Here is a 26,600-nt window from a genome sequence, read left to right as displayed (position 1 = left end):
CACAGGCCCTCATTAAGTCCAAGATAGCCTAAGCCTTTTAGCTCAGCTTGTCGTTTCCTTCTTCCCTAAGCCTTGTTTCTACGTGCTGACAACTCGGTCTTTTTGCTCTAATTTTGAGTTCTCTTGGTACAAGTTTTGCCACTGAGCTTTTAGTGCAATGCTTTGGCTGGCACTGGGTGCCTCGCACTTGTTTGTGTTCTCAGCCTTTGTCGTGGTTTAACCCCAGCCAGCAACTAAGCACCACGCAGCCACTCACTTACTCCCCCCGATGGTGGGGAAAATCAGGAAAAAAAAGTAGTAAAACTCCTAGGTTGATATAAGAATGGTTTAATAGAACAGAAGAGAGGAAACTAATAATGATAATGATTACACTAATAAAATGACAACAGTAGTAATAAAAGGATAGGAATGTACAAATGATGCGCAGGGCAATTGCTCACCACCCGCCGACCGACACCCCACCAGTCCCCAAGCGGCGATTCCCTGCCCCCCCCACTTCCCAGTTCCTAAACTAGATGGGACGTCACATGGTATGGAATACCCTGTTGGCCAGTTTGGGTCGGGTGCCCTGGCTGTGTCCTGGGCCAACTTCTTGTGCCCTGGCTGGGCATGAGAAGCTGAAAAGTCCTTGACTATAGTCTAAACAATACTGAGCAACAACTGAAAACATCAGTGTTATTAACATTCTTCGCATGCTGAACTCAAAACATAGCACTGTACCAGCTACTAGGAAGACAGTTAACGCTATCCCAGCTTCAGGCCTGTTTCCCTGCAAATTCCCCCCATTGTTGCTGTGAGCAAGCGTGGCCCGTTGAGGATGGCAGCCCCTGCCCCGGTGAGCGGCTCGTGTGCCGCATGGCAGCTGGGCCACGCGGGGCAGCTGCGCCGATGGTCCGGGAAGCGTTGCGCGGCGGCACATGGAACGTGCCGACCTTCACAGCTGCTATCAGAGCTTTGCAGTCTCTCACACATCTCTTTAGCCCCTCTGGCAGCAGCCTGAAGTCTGTTTCTGACATTTCATTTTCCTTTTGTATGAAAGGTTGCCTAAGCTGGCCTGTTTAACCGATTCTACATCACTTGCTTTTGGTTCAACTTAATTGTTTAACAGCAAGGACAGCTGACATCTCAGCAGTGGCTGGGAAAGGAGCTTGGGGTTTAGGCTGAGTCCTGTGCTGTGACTGCGTGGGACAATATATCTTTATCTGTATTTAGGCAGTTACTTTTATTGGGGTATTTTTGTTTTGTTTTGTGGTGTTAACCTCTTTAATTCCCCTTTTGTTCTTCATCACTGTCCTCTGATGTAGGAACGTCAAACTCGTGGCTGATCCACAGAAGCTGGTTAATACTGAAGGCCATGCCTGATATAAATTGCAACTAAAGTTTTATCTTGCAACCCTGAGGATAAATTTGCCAGTTATGTAAAGATTTAATTTTGCACAAATTTCTCCTTGTGCTTGTGTTTTTATTTCATGGTTCAGGGGATTGTATTTTGATTTTTCTCGGACTCCTCTTCTGAAATGACCTCTGTGCCTCATCTTTCTTTCCTCCATTGTTTCCCACCATTGCTTTGAGGAAGATTTTCATTGTTTCAGAAGTGTTATGGCAGTTTTTGCAAACAAAAACGTTAACCACGTTTCTGGATGTCTAGGTTAGAGTGATTGCCTTAAGTGAACAAAGAATTGTTGTATTTGTTTCTCTGACAGCAGAAGTCCCATGTCTGGATGAACACAATGTACGGTGTATATGTAAAACACTTGATTTTAACTTCAAAGATTACACTATTTAAGGAGGCAAGTGTTATTGATAATATTTTGCCACATAAGATGCTGCAGTATAGGAAAGAAAGATTTCACAAAACAGTTTTGGGTGTTCTTAAACATACGCACACTTAAGGATTTGGGAAGTAGTGTATGGGTTCAACCACACTGTAACTGACGCCAGTTAAGAGTCCCACTCATAAGCACTGTGTGTATGCAGAACAAAACATAAAGTTCTTGTCCTAGAAAGACTTGCTAGTGCCTACTGACAGGCAGCTGGCAAAGCACAGGAAAATAGGCCTTTATCACAGTAGTATTGCCATCCTGCTCACCCAGCAGTTTTCTTTTTTGTGATAGTTTCCGGGGGGGGGAATTCTTGGTGTATTTTGCAAGTAGACAAAGGGTGAGAAGTTCTATAGGTTTCAGGAAGCATGTCTCGGCAGGGAGAGCAGATGAAGGAGTGCAAAGAAACGTCAATGAGATGATGGAATTTATTCTGGTTGCTGATGTCTCAAATGCCTTGCTAAGGACAAAGGTTTGTTTAGAGAGAGGTGCCTTGAACTGCACCCAGAAATGGAGGGGACTAGACTACAGAAGCCATAACTTGTCGCACCCTTCAGGCATGCCGTGAGGTCAAAATGTTTTGTGATCCTGGTTTACTCCTATAGGCATGTATGCCGGCAGCTTTGCTAAGAAGGGAAAGGAGATTATCAGTAAACCAGAAAAAGGACAGGGAAATTTTGGTAACTTTATCAACACAGAATGCAGCTAGTCACTCCCTGTGAAGAGTCTTGGCTCAGGAAGAGGTAATCATTTAAACATCATCAGGGCTTCTTACGTCACATCTCTCTGCCGCTCATTCTTCCTCCTGTGTTGGCCTAAAGCAACAAAATACCTTGTAAAACTCCCAAGTTCCTTTTCTGCATCAGTCAGATTGTTTCTTAATACTTTGTTAAGGTGAATAGAAGGGCTGAACTATGAAGTTTTTTAGTCAGTGAATGCAGGCTGCTCAAGAGGTGTTTTGAAGGCTTAAAGGATGAAAGAGGAAGAGGAATGAGCTTTCCTGAGTCATATTTGTCAGTGTGTCAGAAATTATTGCAATAAGCAACTCAGCAGATTGCCCCATCCATCTATTTAATCCCTCAAAGGTATTTCAGCAGAGGAAAAGGGGTGGTTGTAAATCAGGAAAAAAAAGCGAAGCATGAATATGTTTTTGGAATCCTAAACCAAAGTCCTTCTGAAGTCTGTTTTTCAGGCTTGGACTACGTGTTTAGCGGTTGCTTTCTTTCCTACTCCTGGTAAGCACGTCCCATTAAGCACGTCCCATTCAACGCTGAGACCACGCTGTCCTACGCAAGGTCGAGTGTGACTTTGTATTTCCTGGTGTTGTATCAGGTGACAAGAGGAGGCTTATTGCAAGCTGTCGGTGCCTTTCTTAAGAAAGGTTTGCTTTCCGTTTCTTTCTTTAGGTGATCCACTTGGTGTAATTGGAAAGACTTTGTCACACATTTTTAATGGTATAAACTCAAGTAGAAGCAGTAAACTTTTATAAGCTAAGTAATTGACTCTTTATTGTGCTGGTACTCGTGTTAGAATAAACTAATGATGCTAGCTGTTCTAACTATCAGTACATACAAAGTTGTATTTCAAAGGATATCCATTTCACATGCTCTCAGAGCAGACATTGTATAACAAATTTATAAACCACCTTATGAAAATTGTATGTGTTTAATACACTAAGTGAATAATCTTCAGTAGATGTTTTTAATGTCATAAGACACTTCAAACTATTTTCTTAATAGTAGTCTTTTCTCCAAAAAAAGGAAATAAAGCCCAAATACTTTGACTAAACTTCTTTTGGCACCAGTAGTACAGGTGATGATATTACATTTAAATGTTGAGTTCAAGGATTTCTTTTTAAATTTTTTTTGTTGCTCAATACCACTAGAAAGGGGTTCCATGTGGTGACCCTCTAGAGAGCTTTAATTTTTAGGATTCTGTCCAGTGTCTTTCTACCTTGTGTTATTTTATCTCTGACTTCTTCACTCCTTATTTTCACAAGAAACAAACTATAATGAGATTATGTTCCAATATTTTGCTCTTTGAACCAATGTGGTTTTTCTTGCTTAAGTATTAAAGCAAGGCTAAGGTTTCATGGTACAAGGTGGTTGACAGCATTATCAGTGTCGGTGTTACTGGCGTACTCTGAAACGTGTGTGCTGCAAACTAGATAAGGGATGTTCAAAACTTTACACTGTTTTCTCTGATCCCATTCATAGCGCAGCTGCTCAAGCAACTGTGCTTGGTGCAACTGTGGCAGTGGGGTGCTGGGAAGGAAGGGGAACTGTGTTAGTATTGCTGTAACGCTCTTAAAATCATGGTTTAATAGTACAAAGCACAGTGGTACCACCACCTGCAAAATAAGGTACCACTACTCCTAGAAGATCTGTGAATCTTTGCCATTCACTTGTGAAGGGTGATGCCATTCACATCCCAAGTGCCCTTTTTATTTCTTTCTTCATATTTGCAGAAGTAAAGTTAAATTCCATTGCTTTCACCTGTTGTAAAGTGGAAACAAAAAAAATCTTCGGTTCCCCTTTGCTTTTAAAATCTTAGCAGATTTTCTTACCAGTAAGTTGGAAGGTCTTCAGAGACGAGATGTAGTGCAACACATTTTCCTTCACTGACAGGAAGTCAAAGTTCCTGAAAGCTGACCTGATTTACTGCCTTGTCACAAATAATCTGGGTGCAAATCATGCATCCCTTGCTTATGGATTGCTAGTACTGAAAGTCAGGTGATGATGATTTAAATTACTTCCTATTGCAGCAAAATGCTTAAAACAGTCTTGAAATAGTTTATTAATTATTATGCCAAATTAGAATCAAAACTTTTCTTATATCTTTGTGTGTTCAGAGCCCTTGAGAAAGTTCTGAGTGACTCCATGTTTTCACTGCAGATCTCTTGAAACTTTTTCTTCTGATAGTTCTGATCTTTAGGATAAGTTGCAAAATAAAGCTTTTCAGAAGGAAGATTGGATAGAAGAGAGTGTCCTGAATGTTTTTGTTGGGAAGCGTTCTAGCATTGGTATCATATGTCACTATATTTCAGAGTTGAATTAATTTGGGAGCTCATAAATTATGCAAAGCTAAACTCAAAACTAAAAGTTGATATTGATCAGGAATTGTTGAATTATGTCTAACTAATATTGCACTTGCAATTAAAAAGTGGTGTTTTGCCCAGGAAGGAGTGGTGATACTATTTTGAAGAGAAAAGCTCACAAATTATGGACTGTCTTGTAGTGAGATTTTACCTTCTTCCCTTTAAGGAAAAAGTAAATCTACAAAGTGTTAGAAATTCACTTGGCATTCCCTTGCTACAAAACATATTTGTAAATGTACATTCCCAAATCTGTTGTTGATATCCAGAATGATGAAGGGCAATTTACAGGAATAAAAGAACATGTGATTATAAATCAACAGCCATTTAGCTGAGTTCTCTGCTTTATCTGACAAGCATATCAGATGCTCTCCTTCATAAACTGACTGAGCTCCAGTTTGAAACTAGCTAGGATTTTTAACTCTTGCTGCTACTGCTGGTAAGCTAGCTGAGTTTCTATGGCCACTTTGAACTCATTTGCTCTTGTTCTGTAATACTGTGTTCCAGCTTAGTCTTCTCTTTCTCAGGTAATAATTTTTATACTGTCTAACTAAACAAGCACAGCTTTTCTAATCTTTTATAATTAGTGCTAGGCTTGCCATTCCTATAACACAGCCTATCTGCTTTTTTAGTTTCTGTATCTGTTACAGTATTTGCTTTCTTCAACATAGCTGCATGCACATTGCTCTGCAAAGTCACTTACCTTGCTGGTGTTTATCCTCAGATCAGTCACCTTTTTTTTTTTCCCCTCATTTTCTGTACATAACTCATTCCGTGATTGACTTAATATTGCTAGGCTCCCAGACTCTTCTCTCATGTTTGCAAGTATGAAGTTCCCAAATTGCAGGTCAGATTTTTGTCATTAATCTCCAATGGCAATGGCTGTTTACTAATAACTTTCATTCTGTTTCTCTTCGTTTCTTCCTAAACACCACAGCAGCTTTTTCCTGTGTGATATCCCAGTTCCTCTCTGTGCTGGCGATGCTTTCAAACTTTGGCATTGCCAATAAACTCCATCAGTGTTCCTCAGTCTTTCTGCTGAGGTTGTTTAGCAAAGAGTAAATGAGGGCCCTCAGGCTGCTCCTCTCTCTTGTCTCTAGTTCTATCATGGCTGCCTGTTTTCCTCTCTCTTAATCATGTAATCATAATTTTCTTCTAGCTTCGCTAACACATTCCTGTGTAGTGCTGCAGCAGTTTTTTTTCCTGAAGACCACATTGATGAGATGTTGTCACATTTTCATTAGTGGAGAAAGGTTTGTATCTGGCATAGCCTGCCTCTGGTAGACAAAGGTTATATTTCTTACTTAGCTTAAATTTTTTTTAAATTATTCTTTTCTTAAAAATATGTTTGAAAACCATTTGGCTTCTATCACTCAGATTTCCCCCCACTCCTCTTACATTACTTGAATATGGGTTTTGATACTTCTCAGATAAAAGGCACCAAGGGAAAAGGAAATTATTTAAAATGTTGATATAAGCTTTATGGTTGTTTTTTTGTTCCAGGATTTTGAAATTCCTGATGCACTCTTTGTTAAGAGTAGCGTATTCAGGTCTTGTGTATTTTGGTTTCTTAATTCCAACTTTAATAAATTATGGTGACATCACTTTATTAGCTTCTACTTTTTAATCTGTGTGGCTGAAGACCCTTGCAATTTGTTTTAATTTCCTTTGCTGGCTCTGACTCTCATTCTGTAGTGTAGCAACTCTGTCTGTCTTTTCCTTTCTTTTAGAGCTTGTGTAATTAATAGTTACATATCTTCTGCTCAAAAAGTCTACCCTGCAGGACAACAAAGCTATGTATTTGACTGCCTTTTCTCTTCATGACCAGGAGTTACCGCTGTCATCAGGCCAGATGCCATGTGAGAGACCAGGCATTTTACTTAGTACATTTAGAAGAGTTTGATTTCACGAGTGAAGTGATTTCAGTGTGAGGAAAGCAATTAAAACATAACGATGACATGATAGAAAATAATGAAGAGATAGTGTGGCCTTGCATGGTTGTTTTCAAGTTTTTTTGAAACTTTGCTGGTGGATGGATGCTGCTCTGTGCCTCACTGGCAAAGGAATTAAATGGTTTTCTCACAGACTAAGAGCTGTGAAGCGGCACGCGTGTGTGTCAGTCGTGTGCTAAATGAAGTGTCACACCATAACTGAGCTGGCTGGGTCAGAAGCAAGCAGAGAGCTGGACATGCATAGCTTGTTTGAGAAAGCCATGCTTTCTTCTCTTCATACGGGTTTTCAGAGTAGAAGGGAGACGTAGAGAGATAGTGTTTTGGTTGGGACTGTATATGCCTGGGGGATTTGCCGTGATGATGATGGGGAGGCAGGAAGGGTGGTGTGAATCTGTTACTGCTGGCTGGCTGGCAGCTAGGGCTGGCTGGCTCCTGAGGACCTGGTGTCTTGAGGAGACCTGTCCTTTCTCCTCTTTCTTGCCCAGTAAAAGACAAGGAGACAGAGCTGCTGAGTCCGTAGCTTGTCACCAGTAGCACACATTCTCTGATCGAAAACTCCTGGTCTGTCTCGTAGCTAAGGCACTGTAGTGCATGTCAGGAGGCATACATCTTGTTACCACCTCCATCCTTGACTATCTTCGTGGCCTTAAACAAGTAATTTTTGCCTCCATGCGCAGATGTAATCCCATTCTTCCTGATTTGTTTATTCAGTTTATAAACTTTCTTGGGGGCAAGAACCACCTCACCATTGGAAATGGGGAGATGCCAAACACTAGAGTAATAGGAACTTTAAGGTTAACAGGGCTTTTGTAGAGCCATGGCAGCTGCTAGTACTTCAACATGCATCAGGAATTCACTGACAAGCTGACATGGTATTTTAATGCCCTGTATGCTGCCCTCTTTCTGCAACCTGTCTGTCTGCATGCCCAAAGAAGGGCAGCGAAGCTGGTGAAGGGCCTGGAGTCTTAACGAGGAGCGGCTGAGGGAACTGGGGCTGTTTATCCTGGAGAAAAGGAGGCTGAGGGGAGACCTTATCGCTCTCTACAACTACCTGAAAGGAGGTTGTAGTCAGGTGGGAACTGGTTTCTTCTCCCAAGTAACAAGCGATAGGATGAGAAGAAATTGCCTCAAGTTGCGCCAGAGGAGGTTTAGGTTGGATATTAGGGAAAATTTCTTCACTGAAAAGGTTCTCAAGCACTGGAACAGGCTGCCGAGGGAAGTGGTTGTGTCACCATCCCTGGAGGTATTTAAAAGACATGTAGATGTGGTGCTTAGGGACATGGTTTATTGGTGGACATGGCTGTGCGAGGTTAACGCTTGGACTTGATTATATAAAAGGTCTTTTCCAACCTAAACAATTCTATGATTCTATGTTAGAGCTTAACACAACTCTTTCCTCCGTCAATGACATTCATAAATTAAAAGTATGGAGTGTACAACTGTTCAGGGCTGTCCATTATTCTCAGGCTCAAAACAATTATCCAGGGGTAAAATCAGGTAGGAAAGATCTGTCATCATTCAGAAAGCAGAGGTACTGCCTAGTTCCTGATAAATAAAATACCATTCTACTGAGTAGAAACTGATGACATTGCAACTTCTGTGCTAGTTATTTTCCCTTCCCTCCCCAAGTTAGCAATCTTACCTAGTTTTAAAACTCCCAACTCATAAAAAGCAAATAAGCAGTTCCTTTTGTTACCTACTGGTTGTATTGCTTTTATTTATAAGAAGAAAAGAACCAGAGGTTAAAAAAATGCAAACAGTAAAACATCATATATGCTAAGGGAGTTCTTTTAATTCATCACTTGGCAAAGGAAATAAAAGAAGGGTCCCTAGCTAACAGCATTACTTTTGCTTAGGGTTATTTGGCAGAAAATCCATCATCCTCTCTCCATTTGTGAGTATTTCATATTGACTTACGCCCTTTAGCAAGGGTCAGCAGGGCAGGGTATGCATAAAGAGTTCAAGTCCCATTTCAAAGGCTGAATTGTAATTGTAGTGAAAGGTTTATTTTTAATATCATTTGAAAATGAAAGCTCTTTATTAGATTTTTTTGTTTGTTTGTTTTACTAGCTTTTTGATACTGAAATCTAATGTTCTTTTTATGGACTACTTGCATAAGAATTAGGTTTGTTCAGACATTTCCGTCACGTTAGAGAAACCATTTTTTGCTCTTTTTTTCTGAGTCATTGTTCTGAATCTGCAGGCAGGAGTGCTTTGTTTTCTGAAAGCTTTTATAATTAAAATTGTTAATAATGTACAAATATGGAGGGGGCAATGTTTGTTTATTTACTTTGAACTGTTGACTCAAATCTTGAAGGCTCTAGAGAAATCAACACAAATGTGAAATGTGGTAAGGACATAAATACATGTATTTCCATTTTTTATTACAGTAATTACATTTGGCAGAGTTTTAATATCATCTAGTACAAGTTTATATTTAGCAGAGTTGATTTTCTGTATTCCACGTGCACAATGAGAGCTCAATTAATAGGCGTTTCAGGGAGAATTGTTCAAAGCTATATTGTTGTCTTTGGGATCAGAACTCCAAAATGTTTTCTTCTCATCCTGTGCTACCCTCTATACCAGCCCAGTTGAAATAATGTCATGGTTTGGGGAAAAAGGTTAAGGTATGTCTTTAGATGTTCTCAGAAGAAAAAGCACATGCAGAGGGTTCTTAAGATTTATAATTGCAGGTGTTTTGTTTTGCCTCATAAATTTTATTAAGTACTCTATGATAAGATAATACAAAAGAAAAATACTGTGATTTCTCTGAAAGAATGCTGACTTGAAATCATTGGGTTTTTTTAATTTTCAAACAACAAACCGTATCTGTTGTTATATGCTGTGAAATTCTAAATAATTTTAACAGAAAATAGTTATTTCTCTTTGAAAACAGAAATTAGGTTTGCTTACATATCTGATCTTATGACCTGGTGGGATTAGCTTTAAAGAAAAATATCAAGAATTCATGACTAGGGATATAAATATGTTTCTAAACCAATTCTAAACATGTTAATTAGATTGCAAATAATGCTGGGTTATGTATGGCTAGTGTGATTTGTTAATGGGAAGAGTGTTGCTTTGGCAAATAGCCAAAGTGCTTTTGAAGGTCAGATGTTGACAATATTTGAAAGTGTTCAGAGACTGTTCTCTGATTCTACAAAATAATACATTAAAAGAAAAGATTAATATCCTAAATGGTATATCAGGGTCACTTAGCTGCTCTGACCTTGTCCTTCTATTTTTGCAGTTTTATATAGCTACTGTGTAATTAATTTGATTTGATTGAGAAAACAGATTAGATTCAAATACAGCAAGAGAAAATGTGGATTACAACCATTTTTTAATTTTGGGTGGCTTATCTGTCTTTTATATGGTCTTTTTGTTGGTCCCTTTATCCTTGATTTGCTATGCTGACAGCTTTATTGAAGCTGACAATCTCAAACTCTTCAACTTTCCTTCCTGCAGTAATAAGGCATATGCTTGTAATGTATCTTCAACTTAGCCCTGACTGCAAGCTCTGAGTGGGAATGAAGCTTCGGCGACAGAGCAGATGCTTTACATGCATGAGGACACTGCATCTATCCGCTGCCTCCATCTACTGCATCTCAGACAGAGCTCCCAAGAGGCTGAGTAACAGCTTCATAAATCAAGGGTTGCAGGTTCAGCTCTTCCTGCAGCCAATTAAGAATTCAGTGTACGGTTTGAGGTCCTTTGCTGCACAAGGAGTGAAGAAGCACAAAAATGCGGCAGAGGGTCAAGGACAACAGAGTAGCTGAGATAACAAGATGATGGGCAATTACAAAGAGGAACTGAAAAAAAAATTCATAATCTGTAGTAAAGGGGGATCCACTAATAATGTACAAATATTTCAGAAATGGTAATGGATAGTTTGCAACAGCAGTTCTGTTGCCTTGATTACAGGAACTGTGGTTAAGTGGAGAAATCCACAATAGGCATTAAAGAATTGGATTAGCCATGAGCAGTTGAAAAGATTTGGCTTGTAAACTAGCAGAATTACAGTTTGGTTTGATTTTGGTTTTGGTTGTGTTCTTAATTAGGAAATCCATGTAGGAAAATCCTTCTCCATGTGGGATTTGTTGGTGTGTGACCTTAGTACCTTCGCTCTCCTCAGTTCGTAATTCTTTCTGTAAGATAGATTACTCATGTGCACACACATATGGTTCAACAGACACAGTTACTTTCCACAGCAGTTTTAACCAGCTGAGTCCTTTTTCCGCATCCAAAAAAATACAGGGAAAACAGTAAATACATATTAATAAGTTCAACACAAGCCATCAGTCTTACACTTTGAGTAGAGGTTCAAATACTGGTTTTGTACAGTTTATTTTAAAAATATAGGTGATTACAACCAAGCAAATGCCTACCTGCGAAAGGTATTGGAGGGCTTACATGTGAAAAGCTTCCATGATATCCAGAGTTGCTTCTGCTGTATTTCTCCATGCATGTGGCTATTTCAAAGTCTGTGCAGCACAGTGGGCTTTACATGCCTGCTTCTTTTACCCTCATGTGCTCTGCTGTGGGTTATGCTATATGTTCTCAGCACTAGGCATTTTTCCCCATCTCCTAAAATACTACTAACAGTGACCAGCACTTTCTCTCTTCATGCAAAGTCTTTCTGTGTATTGATATCTTAAATTCTGTATGTGCTTGATACATGTATTGCACTCTTTGTAGAATTTCCACCAGGACAGAGCTCTCCAGCTAAGCTCTCAGGATGGTCTTGTAGATTCATTTACAGCCTTTGCATCAGATGGTTCACTGGGCCAGTTTTTCATCAAGACAAACTGCTAACGCAGTGAAATACTCTTCTTCCTAGGGATAAATAACAGGATATATCCTTTGTCATGGATTTCTAAAACATGGCTCAGTAGTTTTGTCAAGAATAGTGTTGCTAGTGTCCCCTTCCAGGCCAATCACAAAGAGAAGGCATTCTGTATGCTAGCAAAGACTTAAGTGGAATGAAATAAAACCAGAACCTGTTCCTCCTCCTAGGAGGGGAGGATTCAATACATGCATATGCTGAAAAGACAGTGCCTAAGTCATGGACAAAATCATTATCATAATAAGCAAGCACTCCCCAGAATTTTAGAAGGGCAGAGTGGGGAATACTTCTCAAAATGTGTGCCTCATTAAAACTCCCCCAGACTCTTTACTAAGGTGGCAGCCCAAGGCAAATAGTTGCATGCATTACCAGGTAGGTTTACATTGCAGTGATTAATGACTCCATGCCTGGCATGCCTCGGGTGATTGCACCAAGTGACAGGAGCATTGATCATCCTGATTCAATGGGGGCTCTTTGTTGTGTGGCATGTGTCGCAGCCTCAGCCAACACCGCTCTCCTGCCATCCATGCACAGGCGCTTTTGTTTTGTGATGAGAACGAGGAGGAGCGCATGTGGCTGGCAAGGTGATTTCTGATTTCCTGGCCTCGCCGCCTCCATAGCTGCGCCCATCAGAAGGCTTGCGGGGGTATGGGAATGCCCACAGCCCAGCGTGTGGTGGTGGTCGGTTAAATGGGTTTTGTGTCTGAGTTGTGATAGGCTCTGAGGGTACCTTGTATGGCTGCAAAAAATTATGTATTCGTCATTCACTACCTGTATCATCACTCATTGCCTGATTATATTTCTGCTGCTCTTTAGAAAGTATGTCATCTTCCAGGGTGTATGCTGAAGTGGTGTTGTCTCAAGAATAAGATCCTTTGTGTCTCCTCTTTCCTTTTTCATGAATCAGTGGGTTATTGGTGCTAAGGCAGGTGTTACTTTGTGGCTATTTGATGAAATGGGTAGAACTTTTCCAGGGAAGAGATCTTCAGGCTCTCTGCCAGCCTCCTGAAGTCAGTGTTTTCCAGATGCTTGTAACATGATTTCTCAAAGCATGTTCAAAGTCCATTTTCTGTAGCTCTTCCAAGTGGAGTAGGAGGAGCCAAAACCTGAGACCTCAACAGAGAGAAGCTTCAGTTTGATGGAAGGTGTATTTGTGGCAGGAGCTTCAGCCAACTGGATGTTTTTAAAGTGAAAGTAAATGAAAGTCTGGTAGTGAGATACACAGAGAGAAACATGGTTTAGGTGTGATGAGATTTATTTTAAGCACTTAGGGTAATACCGTGGGTACTGTAAGTTAATATACTCCTTGCAGTTGGGGAATTGTAGAAGATCCATCACTGCTGCTGTTAATTATTCCTTCCACACAACTCCAAATAAAAAAGTGGTGAGGTTTTAGTTTTGTAATTACCAGAAGGCTAATAATTCTTTGCCAAAAGCCATGATGATCTCTTAAGTATGAGATAATGTAATTGCCTTATTCCTATGCCATTAATTGTGATCCATTTTAAAAACGTGGTCATCTGTCTTATGAGCAAATGATACTCTGTTACCTCAAAGGAAACGTGCTATGAATGGTAAAAAGATGCAGCTAAAATTCACAGTTCTTTTGTTTGAATTTTTCTAGTAATATTGTAACAGAAGGTTAGAAAAGGGGGAACTGTGTATGTTTGGTTAGTGTATTCAGCTGTGCATTACAATTCATGTCAGGGGCCAACACTTAACCTATGGTCTTTACATGAGTATAAGACACAGGAGTTAAGAGAAAGTGAGTGTAAAACCCAGCAGGCTTAGCAGAGGGATTCAAAGAAACGTGTAGCCCATGAAGCCATATACAGCTCACTTTATTCCTATTAGAATGAATTGTTTGTGGTTTGTAAGATGTCTTCAGGTTTTTAATCTTGAGTAATAAATCTAAATAATGAGCTCATTATTAGTGAGCTGTGAGAAGATGTCAAATTTTACATTTGAAATATCAGAGTATGGTTTGACAAGGTGGCTAGGGATGAATTAACAGTTTTCCACTGTTGAAATGCGTCTCCCTTCCTTCCCCTGCTTCTGTTTGTCTGCTTTTGCTGCCTGTTTGAACATGTTAAGACACTTGTCTGATCTCACTTCAGCTGATTCAAATCTAACCCAGTGGAAAAAATATTGTTTTTTCTATGTTTTTCTGTTTGTTTGTTTTCTGGTTAGCAAATTCCAACAGTTTACCTTGCAACTAGATGAGTGCCAAAACCTGCAGGAAGTCTGACCAGCAGGGAGGGAGCAGGGGAGAAAGGTGGAAGACTTAAGAGGGAACAGGAATTGCCCTTTCAGCAAGGCAGGGTGCTCATTTGGTTCAGCCACCTGGTAAAACCATGCCCTAAATCGGTGCTTTGTAGGCAGGAATCACTGCAGTTGCACTTCTGTATATTCTCAAGAGGGGGAGGCAAGCAGAGCTGTGGAGATGTGCAGAGCATGCTTTCTGTCACACAGTGCCACTCCTGTCAGCTCTTGGAGTTTTCAGTTTGATTCCTCCCCTGAATTTCAAATCCGACATGTGCAGCATACATATATAAGCAGGCCTGTAAAACCTGCAAAGAGGAATTGTATCCTTAATTGTGAGAGAATTGAGATTTAAAAGTTATCTTCAGCTGTCTGGCTTGTCGTAAATAAAGTGAACTTTCTGCTAATTTTTTGTCTATAGTCTGGGAATAAGCTGTATAAGTCATTGTGCCTATTCGTTTGTTTAATGTATGGGATGCTCTTGGAAAGTTAACAGCAATTGGTATATAAAGTAACTGTGAGAGGTTATGCTGTAACCTTTAGTTTCTCATATAAAGCTGCTCTCCTTTTCAATGGTAAAATTCATCTCTTATGGAAAAAGAAATGTTTCTGAGCAAAAGGTTGAAAGAACTTGTTATGGGGTCCCAAGGGAATCAGCACGTAAATGAAGTGTATTCCTGGGAGCCAAGCTCCCTGTGCAGCCCTGGCTGCCAGGAGGCAATGACAGTCGGCTGAGACCTGAGACTCTTGGACACTGGGGACAAGTTTCCTTTGGAGGAAGGCGGCATGAATTGAACTGTTACTGTCATGGGGTATAATGGCAGGGTACTTGAGTGTAAATCGTTGTTTTCAGCTGACATACTTTGTTTGTGTGGAGAAGTTGAAAATTTCCAGGAGATTTGATTTTTTTTCCGCCAAAGAAATTTGTATTGGGAGAGGTCTCATGAGCTACAGCTCAAGTGTTGCGGCTTGGAGGATATGCCGGTGGAACCAGAAACCAGGCATTTATAGTGTGTCTCTCTGGGGGTGCTCGTGCAGGTGGGCTGCTCTCTGTCTACATTTGAAGAGGCTTCCACGCAGAGTCTCACGTGAATCGTAGTCTACTATTGAACATAACTTCATGTAATTTGCTCTGTGAGAATAAAGTTTATTTTGGTCAGGACTTCTTGTGGAAGAAAATGCGTTAATCGCTGTTAAAAGTGCGATCCTTCTGGCTTAAGAAACCAGGACTGCCATATCTGCTGGTTCAGTCAAAAGCACGGATTGGTGGTCGACAGTCAGAAACCTCCAGTGCCCGTACCTCTGCAGAGCACATACTGCCCTGGCATCTTTCTTTAGCAAGGGGTGAAAAGTACCTGTTACCTCCAATAAGCTTATGTTCTGCTAAACTAAGTGGCAAATATTTTTCCTATTACCTTTTCTCCTAGGCCTCACAACAACAACATAAAACTTTGATAGCTGATGCAAACTATTTTCTTCATGGCATGAAAAATGTTCAGCCTTAATATATGCATGTGTATTTCTCTGCTGGACTTCATGTTCAGAGGTGGTAGCAGCGAGTGCCTGTGTTGTATGCCATCTGAGAATGCGTCAGGAGAAAAATGAACAGGAAAACTTCCTCTGTTAGGAGAGAGGGGGAAAAAAAGAAAGAAAAAAGAAAAAAAAGTATCTGTTACATTCCAAAAGCAGTCATAATAATGGAAGTTCACATCAGATAAATTGGCAGAGTCAGAATGGACAAACATCTGGCTTATTCATCCCTAGCTATACTAACAAAAATATGATATCCTGTTAGAGAAATCACTGATCATCCTAGTTTATCTTGGCGGTTGTGCACCTTGGTATTTTTCACTTAAACAAGAATGTATCAGTACTTTACAGCTAACGTGCCTCCAGCTCCAGGTTCACAGTTCATGTGCTTCTGTGACTTTGAACTCTTCTTTTCCTGAGTTTACCAGCAGACAGCTGCACCAGAACAGATATGTTTACATGTGGGGAGTAAATGGCAGCTTGCAGCTCAGAGTTTCCATTTCCTTTTACATTGTTCGGGAATCCAGGCTCACAATTTGTGTCCTAAAGCTTTGCCTTGTGTATGCATCTGACTTGGCCCTTTATAGTACAAATGTTTTATTTTGACATTGATTTGTTGATATAAAGGGCTGACTAGGGAGAAGCTACTTTCACTAGAAATTATCCTCAGTTTACATGAAGTTCAACTGTGGGTGAAATATCTTCTAAAAAAATTCTAAACATCACTTTCTGTAAGGCTTTTAAGCAGTATGTAAATGTAAGGCTAATGTGGAACCACTTTATGCAGCTATAGTATGATAGATGTATTTTTAGGTGGGGAAAAATTACATTTTGTATTAAGCATGACAATGAAATCTGATTAGCTGCTTAAACCGTGACACTGTCTATTTAAGCCGTTGTCATGTGTAGGTGATAAAATATTCCCAGATGTGCTTGGCAAGGCAGTTATTCCATGAAGAGGTTATGGTAATTATAAACAAGAAACAAAACCATCAGAGTGATTTGTTCATTTGCCTGAACCCTGAAGTGGAATCAGACTTCAGCGAAGAGTATCGATTATTCTGACTTTACACTGCCCGGCAGACTTCTCATCATCGCTATTGCCTAATTCCACGTTTATAATTTTTTCCTTCCCCTTTTGAACCTAATTTGAGTATTTTGGCCTCTTGCTCTGAACAAAAACTATGGTTTACTGGTTATTTTGGTAGCTGAACTAAGTGAAGTAGACGTTATGTAAATGACCTGTAGAAAGACCTATAGTAATTCTGTGTTCTGTTTTGCCTACTGTTCTTTTGAAACAAGATTTCCCAGTTACCCTGATGTGTTAGAATGAGCCTAGCTTTTGGTCACCTTCGCATGGATCTTTTATGAGAAGAAATTGTTTGAACTTACTGGAGCATTTTGATGCAGTTTACTTCTGATATATATGTGTGTATTAGTTGCTAGATTTCACCTATGTCCCATTATTAAAAGTAATGTAATGGTAGTGCACTGCTGATACATGAAATCTTCATTTTTAATCTTCATTCTCACGTTCCTTATGATACTTGGGCTATAAAATTGAAGCATAAAATCAAACAGCAGAGTATTTGTAGAATTAGGTTTTGTACTTTTTATGACAACGCAGTGAGACAGTCCAGAGAGCTGTACTCACTGAAAATCACACCCAGAAAATAATCTTTTAGTACATGTCTGGATCATTGTCCAGTCTTATCAGTTCAAGAAGGGGATCTGGAATGCAAAGTAAGGCCTGGGACTGTAAAATCCCTGATCTGGGTCAGCCTATGTTGCCATGAGTTCGTGTTCTCAGACTGGAAGTGCAAATACCTGTATGTTTTCTATGAGTTCGCTGAAGGCAAATAATTTACCTCTTTACTTTCATTAGAATCGCTATGTTTGTGGCTGGGCAATCAAAGCAAGCAGTTAACATTATGCCAGCATCATCACGTCTATTGCAAACCCCTTACCTGCTTGCAGGGCAGAAGCATAGGTAGCAGTGATTCATGGAGCTGGGAAGTGGCTGCTTGGCAGGGGACAAGGTGAAGAGGCTTTTGGGGAGGGGAGCTGAAGCTGGGTAAAGACTCTGTGTAGGCAGTTAGTACTGGTTGCATCATAAACTTTCTTTCAGTTGAGGGTACAGCAGACCACATCTGCTTAGGTAGATGTTTGTTCCCCAAAATCTTCATCAGTTCACCTGTAATCTGTAATTGCCTTCTGTTGACAAACCGTGTATGAGAAGAGATAACTGAAATAAATGAACCCATGTATTATTTTAAATTTCTGTTGTTATATTTAAAGTGATTAGCTGTTTTATCTCATAATCTCTAAACGTAGACTAGCTTGAAACTTCCCATTCATAGTCTGTATTTGTTTTTCATTGGCACTTTCATTTGAAAGCAGGAAACAATCTGAAAGTAATTGTATTAAGTGTTTCAGCGCAAAGATTTTAAAATATAATAGCTTGGCATATTACTCTATCTTCTCACTGTTCCTCAGAGGAAATAAAACGGAGTTGCAACTTTCATCCAGCAACTTTTCTACTACATCCGGTTTCCTTCTGCACACCGGAGAAAGCACTGACATTCCTCTCCCTTTCCTCCGCTTCAGATGAAGAAATCCTATTCTCCATGTTGTAGCACTCACTCCGGTGAGCACCGGTGTTCTGTTAGCTTTTCAGATGTCGATATAGGATTTGAGTTGTTTAGGCAAATGTGCATTTTTGCCCTCCATATCAAATGAAAGCATTACAAAGAATAGAGGAATATGCACAGCTGCCCAGATAAGTGTCCCCACACAGCTTTCCTGGGCATTTGCCCTGGCTGCTCAGACTGCCTGAAGGGTGGCTAGCACCTCCCTGAGAGCCATGAAGTGCTGTGTGAGCAGTTGCTGTGCTTACTGGAAGGCTGACATCTCTTCTTCTCTCTCTCTAAAAGGTAGACTTGCAATTCCCCTTTCTCTAAGGAAAACTGACCCTTGAAAAGCCTTGGCATGAAAAGGATTAACTCCCTGGAAACTTTGTTTGGAAATGTTAGGAGACTGCTATGTGTATACGCTGGCAATCTCTGTAAGAGACAAATTATTTTCCCACCCTCTCAAGTACTTGCTAGTTTATCTGTTGTTTATATTAAAGATTGATTGTGGTTATATATTCCTGACTCAGAGTTCTCATTAATCACACTGTGCCACATAAGACATTGGAGAAGAAGAATGGGGGTTACTGGAAAGCAGACATGTGATCCCTGGCTCTGCTTTTTATATGATTTATCCTGACATTAGCTTTGTTCCTTTGAATTATTGTGTTTGTGTAAACATTTTTTTTTTTCCCTGTGTTTCCATATTTGGTATGTCTGTTTTTCTCAGGGCTATTCACAAAAAGATAATGTACTTATTACAATGATTTTGGAGAATGTTAATCATGGCACTTGCCATGTTACTATTTCAAGAGGTCCCTGGTGCCCCCCGCATGCCCACCCCCTGGTTTGCTCGCGCTTGCTTTCTCCCCCAGCCCCAGCAGCCATTTCCTCCCTCTGAGCAGAGCCACGCAGGCAATTGTTTCAGCCTGTGCAAAATGAAGAAGAGGTGGAAAAGGACCGGTGGGGTGAGGACAAATGCACAAAGGCTGGGACTTCCTAAAGCACATCGGCTGCCAATAGAAAGATACTTTCTCCCACAGCAGCAGAGCAGATCTGTACCTCTTCCTCCTTGACCCTGCTGAAGGTTTCCAGCCCCAAAATGTTCAATCAGCTGTTCATGGTCCCCTCCCCTCCTAAGCATGAGAGTCAAAACTGCTGGCAGGAGTGAGAGAAAGAAAAGGGAATTTACTAGTTTTTGTAAGTTGATTGGGGCTATGAGGACGTTACCAGCTCTGCTTGAAGTCAGGTCCAGAAGTCTCTGGAGCAAGCTATTTTCCCACCCTGACTTGTCTGGCTGAAAGTCCCTTCAAATCTTCCAGAGGCACATATTGAACCCAACTCTTCAGTGTGTTCCGGTGGAAAATAGTTACATAGGCAGTTTTTCAACCAACAGGAGATTTAATCCCTTGAATTTTTTAATGCTGTGTGCTTGTGTTTCTCTAATAAAAAGAAATTACTTTGATTTTAAAAGAAGCCATTGAAATAATTGATATTTGACAAATCATAGCAGATTAGCTCTGAAGAGCCTGACATCATTTAATACAGATTATTTTTTCTTTTATTTGTAGCTCTGCTAAAAACACTTTGCCAGGCATATCCTAATTCTGCACAGATTTTTTTCCTGAGTCACGTTACATTAATCTGACTTCTTTGGTGCAAAATCCCATCATAGAATTCATTGTTTAATAGTATCTTTAATACTGAGACATGACTAACTGCTGGTTTGTGTTTGTAATTAAACATCCTCTCTACAAAAGCAAGAGATGACCAGAAGTTCTGCAAACCTAGGAGAATTTAGGTCCATTAGTTGTGATGAAAGCACATCTTTAGCAAAATCAAGGGGGGAGGAATAATGTAGGGAAGTCATATCTGTAAGAGTTTGCAAACATTTTGAATAAATATAATTACACAGAAACAGATATTTTAGAGAACTAGATGTTTTTAAAAGACTTTGATTCAAACTAATTTGGATTGCTTGGGGGTTTTTCCCCCAACATGACTACTTTTGATGACATATTGTACATATCAAGAATAAAAGAATTTATTTCTGAGTTGGGAATAGTTTTTTTAATCAGACTCAGTAATGTAAATAGACCTCTATTTGAAAGTTCATTCAAAACTGAGTACTGGTGTGTATCTAAATGCAGTGTATGCTAAAGCAGAAATATCCCCCAGTGTTTGACTGAAAGCATGTTTTATGTGTGGTTTTGTTTTGGTTTTTTTTAATGTTTAACAGTAACTGAAGCTGGCTTTGGTGCTGACATTGGGATGGAGAAATTCTTCAACATCAAATGCAGAGCCTCTGGCTTGGTTCCCAGTGTGGTTGTACTCGTTGCTACAGTGAGGGCTTTGAAGATGCATGGAGGTGGGCCAAATGTAAGTTTTTGCACCTTTCTTGGAAAATAAAATTGTTGCTAATATTTGAAATAAGTAAAAATATCTTGGTTTAAGAAATATTGTGGGTAGCCTATGGGGCAGTATTTAGATATCCCTTCTGAGTTACCTCATCTTATAAATGTTACCTCCAAAGGTAATGTAGGAATGGAGAGGCACGAATGAAAGAAGAAGGATGAAAGAGCTCTGAAGAAGTACTAAATCTTACTGAGGGAGGGAAGTTTATTTGCATGAAAAAAAAAACCAACCTGTAATATGTATATATATTCTTTTCCATGCCTTTTGAAATAGTGTTTGTAAGTGCACTGAAGTAGTCACAGGCTGGGAAAGTCGGCAGCTGAGGAGGAATGAGAAGAGCTTGGGTTTGCAGTAATGTGAGTGGAAGTAGGCAACATTGTTAGTGAAGGTTTTGAGATTTCTTTCACTGCAATAATGGGAACCCATTCTGTCCTTTTAATCTGCTCGGGTGAATTCCCTCGGGAATGCTTAGGCAACTGATAAAACTTTGCAAGTGTTCTCCCTGTGTACCAAAAATCACCTGTATATCACTTTTTGCTATTTAAGCTATGATGAGGCTTGTACAGATTACTGTTTGTAGAAGTACTCCTCAGTCATACAATCAGATTGGACTCTGCTAGCCAAGCAGACAGACACTTAACTCCTAGAAACACTTTTATCTGCCCAGCAGCATGCAAGAGAGTGATGCTGCCAGGGAAACAGTCTCAATGGGTGAAAATACCAGAGCTGTTTCCACAGCCACAAAATTTTGGAATGCATGGTCTCCCTTACAGCTAATCATCTCTTAGAGCTAAAGCTGAGCTGTCCTTTTTCAGTCTTTCAGGTTGATGTAATTATATAACTTTCTATCATTTTAGTCCACTTTTAATGCAAGTTTTCTTTATTTTTAATGATAGTCCTCCATGCCTATCAAGGCAGATATATTGTCACATGTGTTATCATTCAATCTAGCAAAAATAGGACTTAAATATGTCTTAATAACTGTCTCTATTTCTGTCTGATCTGTGTCTTTAGAAGTATAAAGCTTTCATTTGTTGACATAATGCATCATAGAGGCATGCAGAGTACCAGATACTTTTACTGGGAGGTTTCTAGCAAAGTAAATTACTTGCATGCAGTTCCTTGCCATGGGCAGTAATTACAGGACACCCAAAGATGATGTTCTTCTGACACAGTCATCTGTGTTACTGTTATTCCTACAGGCAGCTGTTGGAGGTTGCTGTCCATAGTCTTTGCACTGCTGGTGTGTTATTAAGCATGTACAATGGGATCCAATTACCTTCTCTCTAATAAATCTTTTACAACTAGTTGCTGAGTCACTACCTGTATCTTGCTACCTAGATACAATAGGAAGTGTTGCTATTCTCCATGTACTGGTGTAACTTGGAATAAAACAGAAGCTGCAGTCAAGCTATGACGTTGTGCGCAATGTATGTGCTGACTGGCAGTATAGAAAGTAAGCAGAAGTGCACTTCTGACCATTTAGGGTTATGCAAGTGTCAATCTGTGATGATGTCGATTGTTTATTTTCCCAGGTAACTGCTGGTGCCCCCTTGAAGAAGGAATACACAGAAGAGGTAAGAGGAACTATTATAAAACTTTAGGAGTTTTTGTTTAAAGGGACAAAATAATGTGACGTATGGAGAATCAGAACTTCTCATTCCTCTGGCTGTATAGTGTGCAGCTGCAGGTTTGACAATAGCATGCTCTGATGTTGACGTTCAGTGAACGTCTTTAACAGTCATTGGCAACAAAGCCGTCTCACCTTCCCTCAGCCACTTGGTGTTATCCCTCTTGTTTGTGCTATGTGTGTGACTGCATGACAGATTGCACTGAGGAACTGAGCTAGCTGAAAAATAACTTTTTTTCAGTAGTTTTTCTAGGACCACTAAGTTTTCAGACTAATCAGCTCTTCATCCCAGTCCATCATACAGGCGTTTATGGAAGCACAAAAGCAGAGTGGTGCAGGGGTCAAAGACACTCCCTAAAATTAATGATAGCTTAACCTGTTAATTAAACAACAGGTTTATTCTGTTTGTGCTTCACATCTGGTGTTGAATGTCACTCAAATGAGTGGATTCTTTGTCTCTTCACTGCAGAAAAGTTCTGGCCTCTTGGTTTTATCAGGCTAAGGATACGTGTATTGTTGCAATTAAGACAAGGCCTACAAAGTATGAGGTAAAAGAGTAAATAAGGAAAACCAGTAATGTGCTTTTATCTGGGATATATATGTGTATAGAGATTAGACTATGCATATAGCATGTCACACCCCACCCCACTACTGTAGTTTGTTTATAAACTTTGCAAACAAGAGACTAACAGCCCTTTCACAATCGTGACAGGCAATAGTCATCAGCTGCACTGTCTTCTTGTGTCCCAGAAGAGAGCAATGCATTCACGTACAAATTTTGGACACTGCTTAGTTACTTAAATATGTCTTTTGCTTATTAATTGAAGTAAGAATTGGTAAGATAAGTGCCAAAATATTTTTGTCTGGAAGCATTTTACTTGCCTGCAACTGTTATGATCAACACTGTTTATGTTCACTTTAGTTTATGGAAAATTCTTTGGCTGGAGAAGACTTGATGTTTCTTACCATCTCCATTAATTTTTATTTAATTGAACAGAACCTCCAGCTGGTAGCTGATGGCTGCTGTAATCTACAGAAACAGATTCAAATTACTCAGCTCTTTGGAGTTCCTGTTGTGGTTGCTCTAAATGTCTTCAAGTAAGTCTGTACTTTCATTACTCTTGTGAGTAAATCCACAGTTCAAATTTCACACTTTTCTTGGTTTTTAAATTAATCTGTTTTGGCATGAAGAAAAGAAGCTATTAAAGAATTTCCTTTTTTCATCATGAACACAAAGACCTTTAAATCCTCAGCCTGTTCTTAAGGTTTCAAAACCACAAAAAAATTATATACTGTTCTGGAACTATTAATCTTCCATGTTAATTAGCTATAACAAGTACAAAAAGTGTTCTTGAAACATGTAAATACATATGCTTTATATACATGCATTATGTATATGGCATAATTCCTATATAGACTTGCTTTACAAGTGCTGATGGTAGAATAAGGCTAAGTATATAAGGTTCTAGAAGAGAACTAATTAAACAAAATAATGAGATGGAACTGTTTGGTTGGCAGAACTGACTCTCCTGCTGAGGTTGATCTGGTGTGTGAGATTGCAAAGCAATCTGGAGCGTCTGATGCTGTACCTTGCAATCACTGGTCTGCTGGTGGTAGAGGAGCAGTAAAATTAGCTCAAGCTGTGGAAAAGGCAGCCAATCAGAAAAACAGTTTCAAATATCTCTACAGCTTGGAGGTAAGGTTTTGGGATTATTTTTTTTTGGTAATGAATGCATGCTGCATCAGTGTTGGATTTAAAACAAGAACAACATTGCAACAAAGCTATCTAACATACTTGGAAAGGGGCTTGACTTGGTTTAAAATCACAAAAGCTGGAGAAAACAAACTATCTGTGGCTTGTCTAATCTGAAGAGCAGGATACTTGCTGATAATGCTCGTTATTTAGTGCATTGAATGATGTTTCTTATACGTTCTTGTTTAACGTGAAAGTATGTCTGTAGGTGGAACATTCACAAATTATTGTGGAAGACTTCTCCACAAATATCTCAGTCATGATACTTGTCCTGACAATCAGCTCAAATGAAATACAGTTACTATCTCACAGTCATGGGTATTGCACCAAGTTGTGGCTCCCTGAAGCATTCACTGTCTGTATGAGAAGGATTTTAGAGGTAGCACATGCATGTTCATGCTATACATCTGCCCAGCCACACAGGTCAATGCAGAGAGAAAGCATTGCCTTTACCAGCACCCACTTACACACCCACAGCCCTCAGATAAACGAAGAGCACAAGTGGCCCTGTCCTGTTCCTTCTCTCCTGCTCATCGGAATTAGAGTCTGCTAGTACAATATGGCACACGCGATACATGGGTCAGTGCTGCAGTTGGTCTTAGATCCTCAGTCTCTCCAGGAGCAGCCCCCAGTGCCCTTGCCCTGCTCCAGTTGCTGGCACAAGGGTCCCTGAGCCCTGAGGTTCACAGCTCACTCCAGCTGCTGACACTCTGACGTCTCCTCTTCCTCTCTTGTGTTCATACATACACACCTAGAGCAGAGAGCACACCCACACAGAAAGTAGTCAGAAATCGGATTTAATGAGAATAGAGGACAGACTATGGTGCTCAAGCACAGAGCTTAGCGAGACAAGCTACTGACCAAACACGTTGGCACTCAGTGGGCCCCTTCTTCCCCTTTTCCCTCTATTTTTTCCCACACTTGTTCCTCTTCAATCCACCTTGATTACTCCCTTTCCCCATATTTGGTCCTTCCACTAAACGTGCCCTAACAATCTTCACACATTCCCACAATCTCCTTCAAAAATTTCATCATAACTTTTAGACAGTCCCAAAATGCTTTTCTTCCTACATCCCTACATAAGGAGTCCTGTGCTGCTCTAGGCAGTAACCCCCTTTTGTTTGCAAAGTTTGCTGATGAGAGTTTCTCCATTGACTCACCTTGGTGCATTTCACACCAAGGACAATGGTCTCATCCTTCCCCTTGCATGATCTTAGGAAACAGGCAACTCAGTGTTCTCTGATTTTCACTGATAAGGTTTTTCCACTGATTGCATTACTAGGGTACCTCCACCTATCGTTGTTCCTCTGATCCTGGCTTGGGCTTTGTGTTTAATTTGCTTAGCATTAGTCAGATAACCTAACAAAGGGTAGTGTGGTCCAAGTTTCAATCCTATGTCTGCCAGAGATGGCGACTCTTTTTCCATGTCTTGGAGTCTTTGTTATTGCAGTCATCTTCAAGGTAACTGTCGTGGTTTAACCCCAGCCAGCAGCTAAGCACCACGCAGCCGCTCACTCACTCCCCCCCATCCAGTGGGATGGGGGAGAAAATCGGGAAAAAAGAAGTAAAACTCCTGGGTTGAGATAAGAACGGTTTAATAGAAGAGAAAAGAAGAAACTAATGATAATGATAACACTAATAAAATGACAACAGTAGTAATAAAAGGATTGGAATGTATAAATGATGCACAGGGCAATTGCTCACCACCCGCTGACCGACACCCAGCCGACCGACACCCAGCTAGTCCCCGAGCAGTGATTCCCTGCCCCCACTCCCCCCCAGTTCCTCAACTAGATGTGACATCCCATGGTATGGAATACACCGTTGGCCAGTTTGGGTCAGGTGCCCTGGCTGTGTCCTGGGCCAACTTCTTGTGCCCTTCCAGCTTTCTCGCTGGCTGGGCATGAGAAGCTGAAAAATCCTTGACTATAGTCTAAACACTACTGAGCAACAACCGAAAACATCAGTGTTATCAACATTCTTCACATACTGAACTCAAAACAAAGCACTGTACCAGCTACTAGGAAGACAGTTAGCTCTATCCCAGCTGAAACCAGGACAGTAACGTTGCAGCATCACGAGCTGTCCAGAGGAGCAGCTTGCAAGGAAGGGCTTCTTGGGCCCCTGAAAGCACTATGTTGGAGTACCACCGTACAGGTAGAACGTTTGGAGGGACGTGTTGCCGAGAAGGTTATAGAAATGATTTCTCAGGACCTTCCTGACTACCCAAATGTGGGTGGGTTAAAATTTGGGCAGCAAAATAGACTACTCTGGCACCAAGGAAGCCCCTGTCAAATTTAAGATGCTGTGCTCCAGTTGACAGTGCTACTTAAGTGTCTTTAGAAAATGTTTGAATGCTATTTTGTAACAGCAGAACCTCAGCTTCGTTCTTTTAAATGGCTGAAAGTTCCTGTTTTGATTGTTCTCTCCAGAAAAAAGTTCAGCCTGAGGTAGATATGCCCTACTGTTGTCTTTCACTCTCTCTCCTCCCTGATATGTAGCCCATATCTGTTGCACCCATTTTATTTCTTCTTTCCACCTCCCCCACTTTTTTCCCAAATGTCAGTAATCCAGCCAACTCCCATTAGTATTAACCACTGCCTTCACAGAATAGATGCAAATACCTTGGGAATACACGTGCTGCAGCATCTATTCAAGGTACTTTGCC

At 40.3% G+C, this 26,600-nt stretch overlaps 1 protein-coding gene across 1 annotated transcript in view; it reads left to right on the top strand.

Annotated features, from left to right (window-relative positions):
• Positions 1 to 26,600, top strand: part of MTHFD1L (methylenetetrahydrofolate dehydrogenase (NADP+ dependent) 1 like) — a 162,291-nt gene that overhangs the window by 71,320 nt on the left and 64,371 nt on the right. Inside the window, exons 21-24 of the mRNA XM_049801269.1 lie at positions 20,374 to 20,513; positions 22,085 to 22,126; positions 23,177 to 23,277; positions 23,698 to 23,875. Of these exons, the coding sequence (XP_049657226.1) occupies positions 20,374 to 20,513; positions 22,085 to 22,126; positions 23,177 to 23,277; positions 23,698 to 23,875 (461 nt within the window). The remainder of the gene's footprint in view (positions 1 to 20,373; positions 20,514 to 22,084; positions 22,127 to 23,176; positions 23,278 to 23,697; positions 23,876 to 26,600) is intronic.

The sequence above is a fragment of the Accipiter gentilis genome, chromosome 5 (genome assembly GCF_929443795.1).
Source record: "Accipiter gentilis chromosome 5, bAccGen1.1, whole genome shotgun sequence".
NCBI classification, from domain to species: domain Eukaryota; kingdom Metazoa; phylum Chordata; class Aves; order Accipitriformes; family Accipitridae; genus Astur; species Astur gentilis.
This window is presented reverse-complemented; position numbering and strand designations above follow the sequence as displayed.